A 23,546-nucleotide genomic window follows, 5' to 3' on the forward strand; every position below is an offset into this window, starting at 1 on the left:
TCTCACTTCCTCTCTGTAAAAAATCAATAAAATATATTAAAAACAAAAAACAAAAACAAAAACAAAAAAAAACGGTTTCTCACATCTCCCCGCCGGCTTCCGCAGCCCAGGGACCGCTCCGTGTCGCCAAGGCCAACGGCGTTTCCACCCGGCGCGGGGCGGGCTGTGGCCCGGAAGGGGGCCCGAGGCCCTTACCTATGACGATGGTGTTGAAGGACACCTGCTCCGCGTTCTTCCCGTCGTTGTAGAAAGCCAGGTGCCAGATGCCAGAATCCAGGTACTGGATGAAGCCGGCCTCGTGGAGACTCACGGACCGCGCCCGCCGCCCGGCTCGCTCTGATTCCAGAAGGTTCCGCTCTCTCGCGATCAACCTGCTGCCATCCAGGAGCTCGACAAAGTCGTACTGAGGACGGGACAAGCAGAACGGTTCAGTGGTCAGAGACACTACGCTCGTGGCTGCTCCTCTCCGCTGCAAACCCTTCTCCTGTGCTCTAATGAGCAGGGTATTAGGACAAAAGTTCTGGGGGGCAGGTGTCCCGTGCAGAGCTCTACCGAGACGGGAAAACTACCTACTGTGCACACTCGTTGCCTTTGCACTGCTCACTTTAAAAAAAATATGTTTTTATTGATTTTAGAGAGAGAGGAAGAGATAGAGGGATAGAAACATCCATGAGAGAGAAGCATCGATCGGCTGCCTCCTGTACGCCCCCCATTGGGGATCGAGCCAAAACCCTGGCATGTGCCCCGACTGGAAATCAAACCAAAGGACCTCTTGGTTCATGGGTTGAAATACATTTGTAAACCCTCCCTCCACTCCTCCCTACCTCCCCCCCCACCCCAGCAGCCCTCCTGGGAAGGCACGAATGTCACACCGCACAGAGGAAGGAGGGCAACTTCAGGAGCGCGGGCAGGTACATGTCTGGTACAAGGTGGCAGAGCTGGAACGTGAACTCAAGGGCACCTTCTCAGAGCTTCGACTTGTCCTCCCCCACACGCCACCCATCTCAGTGACCTGACAGCACCATCCAAGCACCACGGACACACACATGGGCTTTGACGGTGGTTATGGCTATGGTTCGATTAAAAACATATAACAAAATGCCTTTACATCTTTAATGAAAAATAAAAAAAAACTGCCCTGGCTGGCGTTGCTCAGTGGTTAGAGTGTCGGCCTGTGCACTGAAGGGTCAGGGGTTTGATTCCTGGTCAAGGGCATGTACTTGGGTTGCAGGTTCGATTCCCTGCCCTGGTTGGGGTGCATGTGGGAGGCAACCAATTGATGTCTCTCTCGTTGATGTTTCTCTCTTTCTCTCTTCTCTCTCTCTTCCTCTCCCTCCCTCCCTTCCACTGTCTCTAAAAATTAATGAAAAAAATATCGTCCGGTGAGGATTAACAAAATAAAAAGTAAAACAAAAAATTACACAATGGAGGGCTTCTGAAGGGGCGGCAAACATGCCCAGCTATGCTATGACTATGTCACTCATCTTCACACGTACTTTCTGTTTTAGCAAGATCTGTCATGAACATTGGGTAGCTAGGATTTAACTGGAGAACTTGAAGATAATGGGAAGTATGGGCTGTGAGTGGTAGCAGTGGGGTAACATCTTGTAACCCGAGATAATGCAGTGAATTTGGAAGGCATCGCAAGGACTTTCCAACATGGTTTTAATAAACTTGTTAGATAAGTTTCTTAAAAGCAGAGGGATTTTCTTAAAAGTAGAGGGATTGGGTTTCTAGAACCTCCTACCTAGTTTCATTTTATTCCTGAGGCCCGTGCTTATGTGCAAGTATACTCCAGTACTATATATACCAATCATTAATGCTGCAGTACTGTGTCTGTGAACTATTAAAATTCCACTTTCAGATCTCCTCCTTAAATGGAATTTCATCAGCGTTCTATTTTGAAAAAATGGTTATTACATGAATCCCTTAATGCAATCAAACAGGAATAAAATCAGTTGCTGGGATTCTGAGAGTCACAGTTAGACACTGTGCTGATCACAGACCCTCCCGTCACCCCTGAACAGAATTTAGAGTATCTAATTCAGTTTCTGACTTTGTAAAGATTTCACTTCAATACAAAAGCATCTTTCTGTGTAGTAGGACGGTGCAGTTTAACTGTGAGAAATATAAAAAAGCCACAACTTAATTAACATTCAAAAAATTTTTTTGGCATTTATATCTTCACAAAGATGAACATAATGACAGGTGTGGCTATTTGACCTGCAAGAAATTCACCAGGATTGTATTCCAAAATTATCAGAGGAAAATTAATGCCGCCCCTTTCAAAGGTGCTTCTACCTCAAGGAAGCTCTTCATTGCTCCTCGGGTTGAACGTTTGACGAGCCGGGGCCCCGGGCATAGAAACATCATGTCCACTGACATTCAACACAGTCAACGAGAAGCGAAGGGAGAAGATGCCGGGCTTGAACCGGTCTCTCAAACCCTGACTCCCAGTGATCACCTTTAGCACGGAAAACACCATTCGCATCACGCTACCAACAGCAGGACGAGGCTCGAGTGCCAGGTGTGATGCTGGTGGTGGTGGGAGTAGCTCACAGGTGTTGAGTCTCTGCTCAGTTCCAGGCCCTTCTGTCGGCACACAGTTTACGCATTTCAGGGGGTTACTCAACTACCCAAAGACAAATTCCCTGCTCAGTGCTAAAACCATCTCTATAGCAAGTAAATACATTGTACGGAGTAGAAATATTTAAAAACTTTTGTTCTGAGGCCGCAAAGCAATCACTTATGGGCCAACTTGAGGGACCGAGGTTTGCGTTGTGCACCTGTTCACGACGTGGAGACGAGGATGTTTTGTGCAGCTGAGTCTTAACCCTTTGCACTCGCTTGCTTTTTTCTCGATTCCTTTATTCTAATGCTAACCATGTCGAGTCACACTCGACATCCGAGTGCAAAAGGTTAAGATCTTAGGCTACTTTTAGGACAAGATTCAGTTCCACCACGTTAGGGAGTGATTATGAAGACGACGCTTATACCTGACAAAGGTCTCTTGGTGGTTCATTGTCTGAATAGGCTGTCCATAGGCTTAACTCAATTTAGTGATTATAACGAAGAGAACTCAGAATCTATGGATGCTTGACTGTGTTCTCCAATCAGCCCTGTGTGGTGGCGGCATAGTCTCGCTGCAAACCTCTGGAGTGGAGAGGAGGAAGCGATTTTACAGCTCACCTGATCTAAGCCTTTCATTTTACAGGGAGACCCCAAGGTGCAGAGATGTTAAGTGATTTGTTCAAGGTCACAAGGTCAAAAAGTGGGTGGAGGTGTGTGCTTGGATCCCAGGTTTCCAACACCCATTCTACACTAGCCTTCACGCACATGCACCTAAACGAGACAGGACACTATTAAGTGTAGGGCATTAAATTGCCTCCTTGGGCGCCTACCGCCAGGAGCATGAACTGGACTTCAGGGAGAAGGAAGTCCCTGGATTCCTCGGCAACAATCAAATGGACAGTTTCATAAAGGATCACAAAGACTTTCAACACTCCAGCAACTCTCCTGAATGACCACTTTTAATTATTTCAGGTTGATTTATTTCATGTTCCCCAGAAACAGAGAAATGTTCAATTTGGGCTGCTTTATAGCATATTTCATGATTAAACAGCGAAGTCAGAAATAGATGTTGGCTCTGCTGATCTCGAATAAACCAGAGAAAGGACCTCTAATAACTGGGGGCCTAAGAAAACGTGTAACCTACTTAAACCCACACATGTGATAGAAGAGAAAGTAGACGTCATGCATACTGTGTTCAAATACCAGAAGAACGATGAGAAAACCTGAAACTGCACCTTTTACTTCTCCGTCTTATAGGTACATGTAACTTGCAAAGAGTCCACCCTAAATCTCTGAATAAACCTTTGAAGTGCATGACATGTAGAAAATTATTTTTGGAATTCATAGGTTACATGCTCACTGTTGTGTTCTCGATGAACTTACAGGTGTGTGTCTTGAGTTATAAAATACCTTAGTCATGTATGTGGTTCCAATGATTAAAATGTGTTTTTTTTCTATCTCACTGGAATCTATAATAATAAAAGCGTAATATGCTAATTGGAACGTCTGGCCGAACAGCGGAATGACCCTCAGGACAACCTTCCGGATGAAGCCGGGGCTGCGAAGGCCGAGGCAGCCACGGAGGCTGTGAGGGCCGAGCCCCTTGCACAGATTTCGTGCACCGGGCCTCGAGGATTGCTATACATTCCAACTATCTGTTACACGTGAAGTTACAGAGGCCCCCTTCCATTTGAGAAATTCTGGCTATTACATCCTCAGTGTCGCCTATGAGGGGAGTCAAATGTAGTTTAAAATTTTAAATTGAATACTAAAATACAATAGGAAGTATTTTATGTCTAAGGATTAAAGACATTTACTTTAATAATCTAGATTTGGAAAATGTTAAATCAGAAAAATGAATACACCAAAGCACGATATTCAAAAATTTTACAACTATGTAATTTATGTATGTACATGACATTTTCCCTGAGCCACAATGACATGAGAGAAAGCATGTTCAAATATTGTTGGCCACCTTTTAAAAAACATGTAATGTTTAATAGTATATGACCAACTTTTCTTTATAATTTCCTATTTTAAATTTCTGTTATAGAAAAAGCCTTTCTCACAAAGTTACATAATATAGAGAGTATATGAAAATCTTCCAGTCTTCATTTTATAAATCCAATTAAACTCAGCATGAAATTCCATGGGTGAAAAAACTGATTATCAAGTATAACTAAGTTCATCCAACTGTCAATTTTAATTAACCATCTATTACATTTTGGGAATTCCTGTATTTACTAACATAACAGTTGATCTTGGGACAAGTCTGAGCTCCTATTCATGGTAATTTAAATAATTCCTCTTAGACATCATGGGGCCTCCTTTAAACCGCCATTTCCCTCTTACACACCACTGATGCTGTTGTCATAACCGGGTTATTATTTAACAGCCAAGGAGGAAGAGAAGACCGGCCAGACACTGCCCAGTAAGGTCTGAGTGACGTGGGAAAGTGCTTGTCTGTCAATCACACCTGGAAACAGGTAATTGGCCAGGATGGGCGTGGCCAATGCAAGCTCTGGAACCCTGAATATTACAACTTCCAAATTTCTCTCTCTTCTCCCTCTTGGGACTCCTGCGGCAGGGGATGCTCTCCCTGAGCCCACGTGGCGCATGGCCCTGTGGGGCTCCAGCCCCGGACTAGTGGGCTTTAATCGGCCCGGATGCTGAACCGCACCGGGTGCAACATGCAACGGACGCTCTGGCCCTGGCCTTGTGTCTGGCTCTGCTGGAACCCCAGCTGCACCCTTTCCCGGCCTGGCTTAAGGGACAGGGACTTTGGACCCGAGAAATGCAACTCCACGCCAATACAATCTTCCACATCCCCTCCTCCCGTGGGGGCTTCTGAAAATGCTTGTTTCAGCGGTGCCCCAAGGACCTCCACCTCGCTCCCCCAAATGACAGGGGAGTTTCATTCTCCGGACCCAGTATTAGATGATGATAAAGCCTGTGGAATTACTGATAGCGCCTAGCTGTGACCGTGACTGTGAAGGGATCTCCTTCCTGCAAGCAGACTGACTTCAGGTTCTTTGAGTCTAGGATATACGAATGTTTGGAGGGTTTTGAGTATCACACTCAAACACGTGATCATCCTTGGTCATCTATGAAGCTCGTTGCCTCTTTATTTCGTTGCTCATCATGTGTTGATGAGAAATTATGGCTTGAGTTGATGAAATTCATATTATGGTATTTATGTTTATGTCCCAATAATTTCTTTACTAAGAGCAAATCTGGCATAAAGTTAAAAAAAAAAGTAATATATTTTCAATAGAATCAATACATGTTTGAGATAAAAATGTAATGCATCTATTACATGAAAGGAATAAGATCACCCCAAATGACCATAGAATCTTTGTAAAACACTTGAAAAATCCCTGGGGTTTTACCAGGTGCTGAGCTGATGTTCAACATTCATTAAGTTGCTCACAAATTTTGGTACATTTTAATCAATCAATAATGGTTAAAGCAAGCCAGGAAGAAAATGGTGTTCTCCCTACTAATTCAGAAACCTCAAGACACGTGTAACCCTCCATCCGAAATTCTTCTCACCGTAAAGGATCAATACAAAAGTGGTCAAACAGTTAAACAGCCCAAGTTAAGAAACAGAATAACTTTAAAAATGCACACGGGCAGTTTCACTTTATTGACAACGAAGCCCACTTTTACCTGAGTATGGGAAGGGGGCAAGCCTTTTCGGCCGTACACGCCGATCAATGCATCCTTCTGAAGAGAGATATTGAATTTCAGAAACTGTGGCTGATCGATAAAGAGCTGTGACCTCCAGAAGACGCCGGGGGGCACCTCTTGAAGCGCTCTCCGGCCGATATCAAGTTCTCCGGAATCTATGGTGTTATTTTCTTGTGTGAATCCGCCTAATTTTCCTGAATGGAAGAGATCCAGGGAAGGACAAAAAAATTAAAACGGAAACAGAACACAAACAGCCTGCCTTCCAGAAAGCTCTCTGCGCGCGACGCTCTGACAGCTCATCGTCCTCGCGTAATGAAATACTCTCATGTAATGTTCACTTAAAAAAACCTTTTTGGTTAGATGCTGTGATTTCAACCAACACATTCTTGAAGATACTTAAGTCAAAATCCTTTGACTTCCCCCAAGGTATGCCTATTACGGAAACTGTTTCCACACCTACAGTGTTTCTTGATCACTTCAAACATAATTATCTTGCAAATGATATGTCTTGCTATTTCTTGGGAGAGATTAAGTCTGGTAGTGATCAGTCATTCTAAACATACTGAAGTGTAAATTAAGGCGGAATGGATTATGGAGATTTTCAAATCAATCCTTAAGCAAACAACAGAACCAATCAATGGCACTGATTCAAGCAGTTCCCTCTAAACTATTAGATTGAGTGAGAAATCCGATGCTGGAAGGGAAATAGACAGGGGGGCTGTGGGGAGACCATGGGGAAGGGAAGGAGGCACAGGATTAAATTCTTACAAAGTTTCTGATGTAGGCAGCTACAACTTTTCCTCTTTCTTTGACCCTCACCTCAAATTCACTTTCAGCCCTAGCAGTGCACTCGATTATCCCTCCCAGTGACCTTCAACCTGTAGGAACACAGACTCCGCTGTCGGAATCCCCCCTCCTCTGCAAGCCGGGTTTTCGGAGACAGATCCGAGTCCTCCTTTCCGTAGGGTGTCCCCCTCCCCTCCGTGCTGAGGTTCTTTCTCAGTTATCCTGGGGGACTGGTGAGAGAGGCGGGTTTTGTAATTTTCCTTAAATGGAGATAAACTCACACTGTCTCTCATTCAGAAAGGGGCTGTGAAGGCTAAGGACCAGAACGAGACTGGACAAATGATCCTCTGTTGATTCAGTCCTTTTACTTTTTATCTTTTAAAATATGTTTTTATTGATTTTTAGAGAGAGGAAGGGAGAGGGATAGAGAGATGGAAATATCGATGAGAGGAACATCATCGATTGGCTGCTTCCTGCATGCCCCCCACTGGGAACCGAGCCCGCAACTCGGGCATGTGCCCTGACTAGGAGTCAAACCCATGACCTTTCGGTTCCTGGGTCAATGCTCAACCACTGAGCCGCACCAGCCAGGGAATTCAGTCTTTTTAAAGTCACAAAATTGACTTACTACTAATTTTATCTTTTAAAAACATTAATCTGATGGTTATTTCAGATATTACATCATATTATACAATACCTGTTACATACGGGCCTCCAGAGAAATGGTTCATTCAGCATTTAGAGGCCTTAATGTCAAATCAGAGAGTTCTGAGCGATCTTAGTTTAATGACAATCTGAAGTAGCATGTGATTAAGGGTCAGAGGAGGTGACAGCACTGTGGACTAGAGGCTGAGAGATGGCACAGGTGAGTTAAGCTCTAGGTCAACTCTGAAGGTCGTGCAGGACACGGTTTCTGAGTTGCGGTGAGCATCATGACTAGTCACGTGGCACAGGTCAGGCTGCTCCTGAGCCAGAGATCCGCGTGGCTGCAGCAGTTAGGAAACTGGCTTTGGAGGCAGACGAAGCTGGGTGTGAGTCCTTGCTCTCTCACTAACCAGGTGTGAGACCGGACGGAAGATACTAAACCTCGTCTGTAAAATACGGACAGTGATGCCATCGCAGACCACCGTGAGGATTATACTGTACCAAGCGCTGGGCCCGCGGCAGGTTCTGAATGAGTGGAAGACAGCGATGGTTTGCCACGGGAGGAATGGGAAGTGAGGCTGGGAGGGAGAAGGGCAGCTTGTGAGGGCCTGGAATGCCAGGTTCAAGAACTGGGTCTTTATACTTCGTGCTAGGGATGTTTTTGTGTCTTGTATTTTCATCTCTGTCCATAGTGTTATTTTACCCTTTTTCCTGCAGATGCACACATTTACTAGCATTATACTACTACTAGAGGCCTGGGGCACGAATTCGTGCACGGGTGGGGTCCAGCTGGCCAGCCCTGATTGGAACCGATCGGGGTTGGGCCAGCTGGGGAGAGGGGCTGCGGGAGGTCAGCTGGCTGGCCCCACCCCTGATCGGGGTGTGGGGGCTGATCTGGGCTGCAGTGCATGTCAAAGCAACCGGTTGTTCTGGTTGCTTGGCTTTTATATATCTAGATGCATATAACGTATGGCGTGTTTTAAAAAGAGATACTTCAAGTAGAATTAATATGAGTACACTGTATTTCAATGCCACAAAGACACTTGCTTGTTCCTGTGTTGTGTGTGCGCGCATGTGTGTATGTGTGAGTATGCGTGTGTGCGTGTGTGTGTGTGTGTGTGTGTGTGTGTGTGTAATCAGGAGAAACAGAATTCAAGATTACTAAGGAACGTGGCTTGCGATCACCCATGAGCATGGTGATCTCCAGTTTATGGCCATTAGGATCCAACGTGATTCACAACATATTCACGGAGAGATGCATGTGAAGTTCGAGGGAGAGGATATTACTAGGAAACGCTGGGATTGTTTTCCGCCCGGACTACTGAATCCTGTACCAGCAGCTGCGAAGGAGAGCTAGAGGGAAAGGAGACTCGTTAACGGTGTGACCAGGCTAACGGAGAAACGAAGTCACTGCTCCACGGACATTGGAGGCCGCAGCGGGGGAGCCTGGGAGTGGAGAGCCCGTTAGGATGCAGCTGCCGATGACCAGGTAGAGGCAGGGGGAAGGGATTGTCCAGGAAAGTTTAATAAAAATACATTATTTACACCATCGATTCCTCTCTTTTTCCCCTCGATGTCCATAATCCTGGCAGTGAACAGCTCCTTAGCTATCAGGGTCTGTTTATCTTGAACTAAATTCGTAATATAAAATGCTCTAGGGAACAGGAGTAAAAATTGGGCTATAGGAATCGTCATTTTTCATGTATCAACTCAAAGATTATACATTATGCATCACTCACTAAAATTTTAAATATTTCTCTTACAATAGTTATACATATTCATGCTAGCTCAATCAGAACATATATTTAAATAAAAAGATAAAGAATACAGTCCTACCACGCAGACCAGAGATGGCTGCTTCCCGTCTAACCAGAGAGCTTCCTTTGTTCATAGAAAATATGAAATTTCGGAGCCCAGTCCCTGCTTTTTGCTTTACACGCTTCTGCACAGGCACCCACCCTTGTCCTAAAGCAGCTTCTACAGAAATGGTGGAGGAGGGAGAAGAGAAGTGAAAGTAACCTGCACCGAGGACCTACAACATGCCCGATGGTTTCGCCTCTATTATCTGTTTGAAATGACAAAAAACACTATGAGGTTGATGGTATTTTGAGCTGAGCAAACTAAGGCTCAGAGAAATAAATTATGTGGCCCAAGTGCTGGGTAGAGTCAAGAGTCAGGTCAAGGTCTGCATGATGCCAGAACTAAGAGTGTTCTATACAGTCATAAGTATAATCCTTGCTTCTTATTACAACAAACGTGTTATTTTAAACTACTAAGTTTTACATTTGTCTGTTTCCCATGAAATCAGACATATGAACCCACTGAACCAAAGTGAAACACCTGCTTAGCCTTAACTTTAGGACAAAGTCATACCTATTTTTGCTGTGAAGAAATGACCAGTCTTGTGACATAAAAACAACCATGAATACTGTATCATCATATTCCTTGTGCTGTAACTTGTAAGAGAGTCCTAGTAAGTTCTGTCTTTTGGTTGACTTCCACATGGAAATATTTTTAAAATACTGGAGTGTTAGTTCTTTTCCCCCACTAAGATGTTAGTAGACAAATCATAATTAAATATGGAAATGGTTCATATTTGGATACATTCATCAGGTTCATACATTTCTAAGGCTATTACTGTACTTTTCTGTTATTAACAACTCTACTGCTATTCTCTAAAGCCAGTGTGATTTCATCGACTCCGTGGGGTTGGTAGTGTCTGTGGCCGCCATCGCGGTTTTTAGCGGCTTTGGTGGAGACCTGTGCTCTGAGAGCTGGTAAGCATAAACGTGCGAACTACAGAATTTCCCCCTAAAACACCAAGCTTGGGAAATAGCAATCAAGTTCCGACTTGTAGAGTGTCAGGGTTTTGCTTTATTGGTTTCTCCAGCTACCGATTTTGAAGAGGTTAAAATCTCTGTCACTGAAATATGCCTGCCCACTGTTGTCAATAAGTGTATCTCCTTATCCAATTATTCCCACAGCTAATTTAACAGGGGGCCCCTTTTCATTTGTTAAAAAAAGAAAAAAAAGAACCAAGGTTGACTTGTGCTTGAGTAGGGCGCAGTAGTTATAATGATTGTTTTTTCCTCCAATGAGGGCCTCACTAGTCATAACATCGTAGAATCTCAGAGCTCAAGCGTCATGGAGGGCATTGGTCCAGGAGGCCTCCAACGAGTGCAGTCACACGCTGCGGAATGAAGCCTGCATGGAGATGTGCCATGAGGAGAGGGTAGACTGTTCTAAGGGCATTGCTTTCTAGAACTTCAACAACTCCCACACATGGACTTTGTTTGCACATAAAGGCTTGCCTCTCGCACACCCAGGATCTTACCACGCACCCTGGCGGGGAGCACGAAGCTTCCAGGGTGCCAAAGACACGCTCTGAAGTGTTTCTGTTGACAAAGCATTTTTTATTCTAGACACATGAGTGCAAGGTGAGGGTCAGTGTCTTTCCCCGCCTTACACGTATTTCTATCCAGGTCCAAGTGTGGAGTTAAGCAATGCAGCGGGAAGGCTGGTCGTGGCCCTGAAATAGGCTGTATCAAGAGGGAGGGAATACACTTTTGTTCAGTGCATCACCCACTCCGGCTGGTATCCAAGAATCATTGTCACCTGCAGAGGGCTGCATGACTGCACAGAGAACATCAGTAAAGTAGGAAATACCACGGCAGTGAGGCATCATGTAATCCAATTACAAACTGTGTAAAGATTCCTGATCTATCTATCTATCTATCTATCTATCATCTATCTATCATCTATCTATCTATCTATCATCTATCTATCTATCTATCTATCTATCTATCTATCTATCTATCTATCTATCTATCTATCTATCATCTATCTATCTATCTATCTATCTATCTATCTATCTATCTATCTATCTATCATCTATCTACTATCTACCTAGAGTAGGAATTCAGAACTGAGATGCTTGTGAAAAATGTACATTAATTTATTTGAACTGAAAAATATAAAGGCAGACTCTTTCTGACCAAAAGTAAGTTTGGTTTTAACGAGTACATGCTCTGCCAGTAAATTACATACAGATACCTCCCTAAATTAGATGAGCTAATTAAAGAGAGATATTTAAAGCATGTAACATGATAAAAAGCCTTCCAGAAGGATTCTAATAACAAAGGTGAATGTAAATGAACAATAGCTCAATTTTCTACCAAATTCTGTGTGTGCCAGTGTAAACAGAGTGCCGCTGAGTGAAAGTAGCAGGTGTGAGGAGTAGCATTGTGCTCAGCCTGGGATACTTCACAGAACCAGAAACGGCTTCAGGAAACTCCGTGACAAATCTTTCTGGAAGCAGGCAGGTGCCAATTCCTTGCTTTCACTAAAATGGAAGAGGAAATGGGATGGAACTGCCAGCTTGTAGACCGTGGCACACACTTTCTGGAAATAAATCACAATGTGATTTCTGAAACACGAGTACTAAGGATGTCACATAATGGAATGGCATAACTCTAAAAAACATCCTTCCGTTTCCCTCTGCTTCTTTTGTCCCCAGACTTCTTAGGTTTATAATAACGGGAAACAGGAATAGAGTGGATACTGCATCTTGCTTTGCTCTTATAATAAGCAATATTCATCCACGAATACATAAACTATTTGAAAAAGCCCCCGCTCATTCATCTCATTCAAGCGGGGATTTCCCACTTTTGATGTTTAATAATTATTAAAATATTTAACCTATTTAAGTAATACTTAGGTTGAATTCCGTTGTGTGTGCAACTAATAGTTACAAGCATAACTCAATGTAGAAGCAAACAGGTTTTGTACAACATGTAGGAGTATTATGGTCACAGGAAATCAAACTTAAATTTGTGTCCATATTTTGTTTTAGGGACACAAGAACCGAATAGTTCGAAGGTTGGCAATCCATTCTAGCTTTTCCTATGAAACACAAGTCTCCTTTTTGAGTGACTACCAAATTCCATTTGCTTCAAACTGTTCCAGGTTTTAGAACGAACGTGTTTTGAATTAACGCCTTAGAATGTGTCTTTTCCACAAGGTGGGTGCGCACCTGACCTCTCACTATAATCACTGATGGAGAGACACACGGGTGACACTGCCCTTTCTCCGCTCAAATCCACCGCCCGGCAGCTCAGGTGAGCAGGACACGCCTGCTGCCGCCTGCGGTGCAAATGCCAGGGCCCGGAGCAAGTGCGTTCACTCCTGCTAGCGTTTCAAGGGCTCTGTGTCGATTGTCAGCACGCCTGGCCGTGGATGCGCCTGGGACACAGTTTGATAAACTTGTAGACGCTTGCACAGCCCCTGCCTCGGGAGCGCGTCAGGCCTCTCCGAGAAAGGTCGGGCACAGGAGTCTTCCATCGAGTCCTGAATTCCAGAAACTCAGGCTCAAGAGGAAATAGAGGAGGCCGGGTCAGAGCGCTCTCCTCCCGCACCGAGCTCGCTCCACCCGCCCACCCCAGAGCCTGGCCTGGGAATATCACAGACAGCAACACGCAGGCTGTCTGTAAGGTTCACCACGAGAGAAAGGAGGAAGGATGGAGGCCAAAACATCGACAGGGCAGCTGGGTGCCTGTGGCTATTCTAAACTCGAAGCGCGGAGGTTGGGAATCAGACCGATTAAGGCCTCCACAGTCAGAGGGAGCTGGGCCGTGTCTTCAAACACAACAGGGCATCGTCTTGAAGGTTTTCCCCGCCGCGTCCTGTCGTGCCTGAGTTTGGGAGCCAGAGCAATCTTTCCACCTTTTCCTTTCATCGGCCGCATGTGTCACAACAGCCTCAATGTCTTAAAATGCAGTTGTCAGAGTGTGAGAACATAAGGAGACCACGTACACAGACCTACTGCCATTCCTCTCCTGACTCCTGACACCCCGCTTACAGAAAAACACATCCGGGAAGTGGGGCTTTTCAGACAATGCCACAGAAAAGGTACGTGGGCTCAGCCGGCGTGGCTCAGTGGCTGAGCATCGATCTATGAACCAAGAGGTCACGGTTCGATTCCCGGTCAGGGCACATGCCCAGGTTGTAGGCTGGATCCCCAGTAGGGGGCGTGTAGGAGGCAGCCAATCAATAATTCTCTCTCATCATTGATGTTTCTATCTCTCTATCTCTCTCCCTTCCTCTCTCTTTAAAATCAATAAAAACTTATATAAAAAAAGTACTTTGTATTCTGAGATATTTTATAGATAACAGTTTAGCAACACTAGATGTCGTAAGAACACAACAGAGTATTTATAATCAGACTGGTAATCAGGAGGTTTGGGGACTATTTGATCATCATCCTGTGACATCAGAAAACCCACCGGAAGTTAAAAAATACTAAATACCTTTCCATGTATAGCATGCATTTGCTGCTTGCCTGTGATGCGAGTGAACAAGCGTAGAACGATTACAACGGAAAGGCAGGGAAGAAATCCAGCTATAAAAGTCTGACTCAGTTGTTGAAGAGGGTAAGTGATAATATCTTAAGTCCCATGGAGGCACGGAAAATGAAGATGGCAGGAAGCCAGGCTGGGCATTTACAGCCCGCAGCCTACCCTGCAATCCTATGCTCTAACCTTGGATTCCTTCGTTGACTCTGAGATCTCTGCGTGAGCAAGTCCGTCTGTAAACCACCACGGGCCAAACACGGACACAGCACATTACATCCCGATGATGTGAGAGAAGACACAACTGCCTTGCAATGTAGCCTGATGGGCAGAAGCAATATGGCACCCAATGGAGGAACTACTCTGCCTTGCAAGTTCTATAAACAATACTGAACAAACTCGGCGCTCCTGCGGACGCTCGTCCCAGCGCTTCAGTTCACAATCTTCCACCCGCTCAACTCTAATTTGCTGAAATTGTCTAGTATTTGAGAGAATTGACACACGATGAACAATAATGAAAATTTAAAAGCAATTTGAATTATTTTGTTTAAACAGTATAGATCACACACACACACAGATATACACACATGCACACTCATACATATGTAGTGTTTCAATCTGTACTCATACAAGAGAGCATATATATAAAGCCATTTGGAAAGTTATTACTAACCAAAATTTATGGACTTTCTTTTGTCTTTACACTATCCCAAATGATCATATACTAAATGCTGGCATGTGTCTCAATGCTTTCTTCATAGAAAGTTAATGTTGAATGCCCTGGCATGGCACGCTCTGCTTTTCCCTGCTGTGCATTTGCTAACACACTGCCACTGCCTGCTCGACGTCGGTGTTGCCTAGAAATTCACTTGCTCTGGGGACAGCTGTGGCTGTCTCTTTTTCACTGCTCTATTCTCTGAACCTTGGTCTGTACCTGGCACATAATATATGCTCAGTAAGTGAATGCAGAATGAATGAATACTATGCATTCAAAGCAAGATCCAAGAGGAGCTTCCTTTCATAAAATCCAAATAAATAAAAACAAAAATAACTAGTGACAGGGATTCCTATGATTGCTTCAGAAGATATTATTTTTAATTTTATTTTTAAAAAAATATATTTTATTGATTTTTTACAGAGAGGAAGGGAGAGGGATAGAGAGCTAGAAACATCGATGAGAGAGGAACATTGACCAGCTGCCTCCTGCACACCCCCCACCGGGGATGTGCCCGCAACCAAGGTACATGTCCTTGACCGGAATCGAACCCGGGACCCTTCAGTCTGCAGGCCGACGCTCTATCCACTGAGCCAAACCGGTTTCGGCCAGAGGATATTATTGATGCTGATTTAAGGACCTACCTTCTTAAGAATTTTGCTACAAAAATACAAGTACATAATCATGACTTGTAGAAAAAAGAGTGAACTGATAATTACTGACACGTATCAAACACTTGTCATGTTCCAATCACTGCCTGGCAGCCTGCATGCATTATCTGGTGTGAATCTCACTACCACCCCGGGAGGAAGCGGGTTAGAGAAGGTAATTTGCTCTAAGCCATCCCGCGATGGCAGATCTGCTATTCTTACCCACGACACTGCATCGACACCTGCTTTGTGTCTGCTTTATAGAGGGCACTTCGTGTCATTGGACCCTTTATATACTTTATATCGCTTGGTCATGCTGTTTCCATGTACTCACTCAACACATGCTTGTTGTGCACCTATTACACGCCAGGAACTATGCTAAAAGCGTAGGACGGAGCAGGAAAAATAATGATCTTTGCCTCATACCCTAGCAAAGAAGGCATACATTAACTAGGGATAGGAATAATCACCGGCATTTTCCAGGCACTTACTAGGCACTGCACACCATTTTAAGTATTTACAATGAATCCGCAGCACCACTCTAACTGATGAGAAAACAGGCACCAAGGGGCAGTGGAACTCGTCCCCAGTAACAAAGGCATGAACGATCGGAACAAGGATATGAAAGCGGGTGGTCTGGTCTCTCCCTCGGCTATACCGCTTCTGCAGGACGGCACAGGGCCATGCGCGGCCACTTGCGGAGCGCGCTGTGAGCCACTCAAAGGCATCAGGTCAGCCTCTAGGCCACTGAGGGGGGTCCGGCAGGGCACTGGTATCTCAGATTTGTCTCTGAGGAATGGGTGGGTGAGACTAAAGACATACCTTCCAGAGAGAAAGTGGCTCCTATGATCCAGGTGAGAGCCCGTGGGATCCGGGAGATACTGTGGAGCTAGAATTGGCAGGACTTGGTGATTGATTGAACGTGGGAGGTGAAAGCGTAGGAGTCAAGTGTGACACCTAAGCTTCTGGCCTAGGTAACGAGGTGAACGGTGATGCCACTGGTTGACACAGAAAGCCCCGAAAGAGAGGCCAAATGGGAAGAAAGATGAGATGCCAACTGTGTTTTCCAAAGACGGCCACAACGTCACCTCCCCCTCAGGCCTTCATAAAACGTGTCCTTGCCATTTCCCCAGTCAAGAGGGGAAGGTTTAAAAAAAAAAAAAATTTTTTTTAAAATTGATTTCAGAGGAAGGGAGAGGGAGAGGGAGATAGAAACATCAATGATGAGAGAGAATCACTGATCAGCTGCCGCCTGCACGCCCTGCACTGGGGATCGAGCCTGTAACCTGGGCATGTGCCCTGATGGGAATCGAACCGAGACCTCTTGGTTCCTAGGTTGATGCTCCACCACTGAGCCATGCCTGCCAGGCTAATTCTCCTTTCTATAAACCTGGGCTGATCTCACTGAATTTCCTGACGGACAGGATGTGCTGGAAGGGACACCCGGGAATGTCCACTCTCCTAGAAAACTGTCTCTGGGAACGATCCCTCTTGGACACGCTTCTTCGGAACCACCGGCTATGCTCTGAGAAGCCCCAGACACACAGAAGGCCGTGCTCAGATGCTCCAGCTGACAGCCACCACGGAGCTGCCGCCGACAGGGAGCCCACTGCCAGCCGTGTGGACGGGCTGCCGCCGTGTGGACGGGCTGCCGCCGTGTGGACGGGCTGCCGCCGTGTGGACGGGCTGCCGTGGACTCCAGCCCAGGGGCGCTCTCAGAGACCGGCGGGCATCTGGAAGCAGCTGCCTGAGAGACCCAAGCGAAAACCCAAGAACTGCCTTGTCCATCTGCAGAACCATGGGAGATGGTCACAAATTGGTCTCTGAAGCCTGAGTTCGGGTGCGGCTGGCTCTGCGGGAGCAGATAACCAAAGCCGGGGTGGGTGCAGCGTAGACACGGAGATGCCAGCCGGGTGCACGTGTTCCAAAGCCTCTTGGTCCGGTTTCGTGGCGTTGATGTCTGGACTGAGGGAGCGGGTCTAGGCTGCACTTACGGATCCGGGCGCCCACGGCCTGTAGCACAGCACGCAGAAGGCAGCTGGAGCCGGAGGAGTGGGCGAGGGACCCAGCGTGATTCTATTGTGAAGAGAGCAGAACCCAGACACACGGCCAGGGTGACGGATCGGGTAGAGGAAGATGAGTCAACTGAACACACTACAACGTCCCTGCCGAAAAGTCAGGAGCAAGTGCATGACCGTGGGGTCACAGAGGCCGAGGAGAAGACCATTTCAATGAGGAGGGCTGGGTTCACTGTCACATGCTATAAAGACACAGGGGGATTCGATGATGCCCCTGACACAGCGACGGATGGCTCTGAAGGCATCAGCTGCGTGAGTGGTGGGCAGAGGACAGCCAGGAGAAGGGTGTAGGCTGGAGGGGTGCGTGGGCAATAAATCCTGAATCTGCACACTCTGTTCCAGAAGGCTGGCTGCAGGGAGAAGAGAGAGATGGGGCTGCAGGGGAAGAGAGAGACGGGGCTGCAGGGGGAAGAGAGAGGCCCAGGAGGCAGCTCGAGGGTCTATGTATGGATCTTCTCGAGATGGCGAGTGGCCTCAGAATGTCCAAACGCTGACTGGATGTTCAGGTAGAGTGGGGACATGCTGAAGCACAGGATGGGACCCAGAGTCCCCACGCGAAGACGAGCCTTGGGTAAGGCGCGGGAGGATGAAAGAAAACACCCTGACACACGGAAGACCGGAGGGCTGTTAAGAGGACTCCCTCTGAAGGCTTCCGCTTCTTTTGTGGTTGTTGCTGTTGACCAGGAAGCCAGGTCATCAGCTGAGGAAGCCGATGGGGACCGTAGGAAGATTCTAAGTGACTGTTAAGAAATGTGGAAGAATTTGCAAGGGACATAGAGTAGGGCGGCTAGACTGTGGGAGCTGGTGAGCCAAGAGACGGGCATGATTACTCCCTCTTCACGTGCGAGGAAATGGAGGCTCAACGAGGTGAAGTAACTTGCTCAAGGTTACACACTAAATAAACGCAGGCGTTACAACTACAACAGAGGCCTGTGTGGGTCTTCCCAGCGCGTTAGGCTAACGGAATGCCTTGGTCCAGGGGATAACTGCAGTTTCTGGAAGGAGACTGGTGTTGGAGCCAAAAACTCCGTTCCCACCCGCTTCCCTCAGGTCTGAGACCGGTGCTCCTGACCTCATCTCTGCAATCTGCAGTCTAAGAAGGTCTCAGGGCTAATCAGTGAAGGCCATGGCACAGGCAGAAATTCTTCTTTAACTACGAAACACCCTTTAGAAGTGCCTTCCGTCTTCGCTTAAAAGCAAGCAGGGAGTTCACTGAATCCTTAGCACCAAGGTTGTGCCTGGGAATCTATAAATATATATATATATATGCCTAAGTGACCTTCTGACCATTCAACAGGGTACCTATGATGCTCACTGACCACCAGGGGGCAGACACTCAACATAGGAGCTGCCAAGCTATGGTGACTTGGCAGCTGCGGTTCTTGGGTGACGCACCCGGACCCAGAGAGGAGGGAGCCCGATTCCGGGGTGCATCACCCGAGAACCGCCACCACCCTCTCACAATCCGGGGCCCCTCGGGGAATGTCGGAGAGCCGGTGTCGGCCCAATCCCCACAGGCCAGGCTGAGGGACCCCACCTGCTGGAGGGACCCCGCTCACTCTGCAGACGCCTGTTGAGCCCCAGCGCCGCCCCAGGTGCGGCTGGCCGGGGAGGGACCGCAGAAGGTTGGCTCCAGGGCATGTCCGGCCCCTCTGACCCAGCTCTGCCCCGCCAGCCACCTATCAATTAATTTACTTTCAATGTGCACGGATCCGTGCACCAGGCTCTATCTGTCGTTATGAGAGCCAGGATACATCATAAGAGGACGGCGTTTAGAAGCTGAAAGCAATCTGCTCATGACGCTCAGCACAGTTATTCTCCGGGTGAGCTCTGCTCAGGTCAGGCCTGCTTACGGGTGTGAGCTAGAATTTCTAGGGACGAGGTGCGAAGCTCGGGATGCTGAAGTGGGGAGGGATGCTGCGGGTCCCTCCTGGAGACTCGCCGCGGTGTTTTTGAGGTACCCCCTTCTTGCAAACAGAGCCCCTCATGCCCCCTGCACCTAGGACTATACGTATTTAAGAGATAGATGCCAAGAATCTTTACTTGGAAAAGTGAAAATAAGATTCCTTTCGGTTTAGTTTTTTTTTTTGGCTGTTCCAGAAAAAACAGAAGAGACACTAGTGACTCTGATTCGGACAGGGACTGAGCCCAGATGCAGAGGAATTCCCGCAGACGCCCTAGTCTGGCTGGAGGATCGGCTCTGCAGTGCCCACTCGTCCTGGGGCATCGCTGCCTGCTCCTCACCTGGGCGGCGAGGAAGACGGTACCTGCCCATGAGCACACGGCCGCTCCGTGGTGCACGGCACTGCACGCGGTGCCTCCAGGGCGCGTGGGCACCTGCAGCCCCTCGCAGAAGGGCGCTGCAGCAGCGTTTGTGAGACGGTGGAGCACAACCCTTTGTGAACTGTGAGGTTCTCTGAGTGAGTTCCAGCTGGCTTTTGTATACATGGGAGAGACCATAATACAGAGAGCACCCAGGGTGCATTCCACACAGGGGGATGTGTGTTACCCTGGGAAACACTCACACGTCTGTGTGCACGCATTTGTGCTTTCGATGCAGCAGCACCTCCCTGCATGTGGTGAGCGGTTTAGAAGCCCCTCAGCCCCAGAGAGCTTTCTCAGGCCGTCGTTATGGGACGTCTTCCGAACGCCTGGGGCTGCGGTGCCCCGGACAGGCTTTCCCGGGATGCCCTATGCTTTCCTGCAGATCTGAACCATGGACCAGGGCCCAGAGCCCGGGGAAGGAGCCGGGGTCTGAATGTGGGCTTCTGGGAGCCGAGGCCTGCGGATCCGAGCAGAGGCTCCTGGCAAAATCCCGGCCCAGCAGCAGGCTGGGAAGGGCCTGGACCCGCAGCTCTCTGAGGCATGCCTGTCTGCGTCAGTTCAGTCACAATAAATAAATGGTTAGGGTGTGTGTCTTTTTAAGTAAAACATTTACATACACATTTTCCTTTTTAGTATACTTCAGCTGATAAAGTCCCCTACATGTGCCATTAGTAAGTGCTGAGAGAACATCTAAATTTCAATCTATATAAACCAGAAATAAATACTATTAATTTCCGTGTAGTGACCCGGTCTGTTCATATGTGTGTTATTACTGCCTAAAACAACAATTGTTTAAGTACCGTATTTTCTGGCGTATAAGACGACTGGGCGTATAAGATTTTCCTGGGTTAAAAAGTCGTCTTATACGCCGGAAAATACGGTAGTCCAATATATCTAACCCATTATATCTAATCCCATCAATATAGTCCAATATACCGTATTTTCCGACGTATAAGACAACTTTTTAACCCAGGAAAATCTTATATGCCCAGTTGTCTTATACGCCGGAAAATATGGTAACTGTATTTTATTTCACTGAGATTTCCCACCGACAGTGTTAGTGAGGAAAGATGGCTGCGCGCCTCTTTACTCTGCCCGTTTTCCTCAGGTGCAGTGTCATCTCAATCACCAGCTTAGAGTTTTGAGGACATGCAGAACTTGGTGTCAAAAGGTCCCATACAGGGGTGGGACGGGGTTCTTATTATTACTATGAAAATCTTGTCCAATTCCTCAGCCTCTGTGAGAGAGAAGTGTCACAAAGCATTACTGCTAAAATAAAACAGAAGATGGGAAAGCAAAGAGCAAAAATACAAAAAAGTGTGAGTCACAGTCCATGTAAACCACAACGGATATATAAATACCAGAGGCCCGGTGCATGAATTTGTGCACGGGTGGGGAGGGCCGGTCAGGGTGGCGGGGGGGGAGGGGGCTGGGGGCGGGGTCAGCCAGGGGGAGGGGTCTCGGTCTGTTGGCCGGCCAGCCCCACCCCCTGGTTGAACTCCTGGTTGAGGGAACAATTTGCATATTAGCCTTTTATTATGTAGGATAAGCAAGTATGTTCTATATAAAGATATAGTAGCTTCTTTTTAATCTCTCATGGAAACCTGCCCCATGAAGGGGACCTAAACGATGTGGAAGCAGAATACAAACATAAGAAGAAAAAAAGTGGAAGACACAGCAGTGAGATGCTTAGAGGCAGATGACATATTCATCACGTGGCGATAGGTGTTGTATTCTGGTGGCTTTGAGATATAAAGTATTACAACATTTTTGCAAAAAGTGAGAGGACGTCAAACGCCAAGACATATCTGCATACCACAAACATATATAAAAACAGGAACACATAATGTAAATATTCATTCACATGAATACATTTTCCTGCGTGTTTATACTGGAAAAATGAAACACAGCATTCTGGGTGATTACGTTGAAAAAAAACTAGCTACAACCTCTTAAATTCCATTTTTCATCCAGAGTCAATTGATCTGCAAGCCTGTCAGGTCAAAGGGCAAGCTTGTGAAGGTTAGAGAAAGGGCAATCCTACCCAATAAAATGGTAATATGTAAATTACCATCACTCCGCTACGCCCACGATTGGGCCAGCGGGAGGCGCAGGGGGCAGGACTCGGGGTGGCTGGGGTGGCCGATTGGGCCGGCGGGACGCTGAGCTCGTGTCACCTATGGCAGCATGAGCTCAGTGTCTGCACCATGGCTGTGCTGTGGCACAGAAGGGGCCTCTGGGGCAGTGAGCCCACGTCCCACCGCTGACCATCAAAAGCGGGAAACTGGGTGTCCGCTCCCGGAACAGGCCTTTCAAAAGCCTCTGCTGCGCCGGAGGCTTTTGAAAGGCCTGGTGCACCAGCGGACAGGCACTCAGCTCCCCCACCATCGAAAGTGAAAGCATGTAGGGGACCCTACATGTGCATGATTCAATCATGCACTGGGCCTCTAGTACATTATAATGCTTTAGTGTGTGCTGTACTTAAAAGCTCTCAGATCAAAACTAATACAGTATTCCAACCCACACAGTGGCTGAGTGAGAAAGCGTCATACACCCAAGGAGACAGCGATGATACGCTGAGTTACAATCTATTTTCAGACTGAAAAATAAACCAATTGCACATCTGCAGGAGGGGAAGGTGGGGAGGCTTGCTGTCTAACCAGAGGGCACACAGTATTATTCCCATAATAACAGTGTACATTTTCAACTGGTCACGTAAATGAGTAACAACTGCTCATTAAAGTACGACATCAGCAATTTCAAAACCTCTTCTCTCCTCCACATAACACGGGGTAAAGACATGCGTATGGAAAGAGACGTCCACAGAACACACGGGACACGCAGCTCTCTGCCTTACCGCTGTCGCCGGCCGGCAGCGCCACGGTGTGCGTGGGCACGGTGTCCGCGTTCACTTTCCCGTTTTCAAACGTGTCGTTTTCCGTCTGCTGCAGCTGCCAGTTGAGGCCGAAGAGATGCATTGCTGGGGAGAAGGAGACAGGCTGGTTAAGGGGCTGCTGATTTCGCTGCCACACCGATGGCGAACAAGTTTATAACAAGTCACGTGAAGTTACAATGCGACACCCAGGGTAACTGCACGACGAAGATCAGAAAACAGGCAAGCCCGCGCACAAATGCCACGGAGGCGGCGATGCGGTGCATACGTGCCCTGCTGCTTCCCCGTTACTTGTACCAGAACTCCTAGGCAAGAACGCTTACCTTCTCTGCTTTGTCGGCGTTCCATCCCCTCCACCCCTGAACCACGTGGTGGGTGCTCTACAGCAGCACCTGCCAAACTGCGTGACCCCGGGCCACGCCCGCGTGCATAACACTTTGTTGTAAAACCTATAGGTTCTCAAGAGACGCGATGCTATCCGTTGGATTAAGGTAAAACTAAAAACTGGGCTCACAGATGGATTAGTTGGCATATGAAATGATCAGAATGGATACTGATGCACAAAATATAACATTTTAATATTCTAAATTTAAGAGGACTTTATAACATACCTCAGCAATGATCCAGATCAAGCCACCTGTATATCTGTCAGGTAGCTTCCTGGAGAATTTCTGTATGAGCGTGATCCTCCTATATAATAAAACCCTAATATGCAACTGGACCAAACGGCGGAACCACTGGTCACTATGATGTGCACTGACCAACAGGGGGCAGACGCTCAATGGAAGAGCTGCCCCCTGGTGGTCAGTGCACTCCCACAGGGGGAGCGCTGCTCAGCCAGAAGCT

At 47.1% G+C, this 23,546-nt stretch overlaps 1 protein-coding gene across 9 annotated transcripts in view; it reads right to left on the reverse strand.

The window, feature by feature from the left end:
• TENM3 (teneurin transmembrane protein 3) overlaps positions 1–23,546 on the reverse strand; it is a 439,075-nt gene that overhangs the window by 104,372 nt on the left and 311,157 nt on the right. For 8 of the 9 annotated variants that reach the window (XM_054720168.1, XM_054720165.1, XM_054720166.1 and 5 more), the window contains 3 exons: positions 22,665–22,787; positions 6,241–6,455; positions 196–403 (listed from right to left, as the gene is read on the reverse strand). In XM_054720168.1, coding sequence (XP_054576143.1) covers positions 196–403; positions 6,241–6,455; positions 22,665–22,787 — 546 coding nt within the window. The remainder of the gene's footprint in view (positions 1–195; positions 404–6,240; positions 6,456–22,664; positions 22,788–23,546) is intronic. The other variant, XM_054720169.1, reaches the window with a different exon arrangement.

This window comes from Eptesicus fuscus, chromosome 8, assembly GCF_027574615.1.
Source record: "Eptesicus fuscus isolate TK198812 chromosome 8, DD_ASM_mEF_20220401, whole genome shotgun sequence".
Classification (NCBI taxonomy): domain Eukaryota; kingdom Metazoa; phylum Chordata; class Mammalia; order Chiroptera; family Vespertilionidae; genus Eptesicus; species Eptesicus fuscus.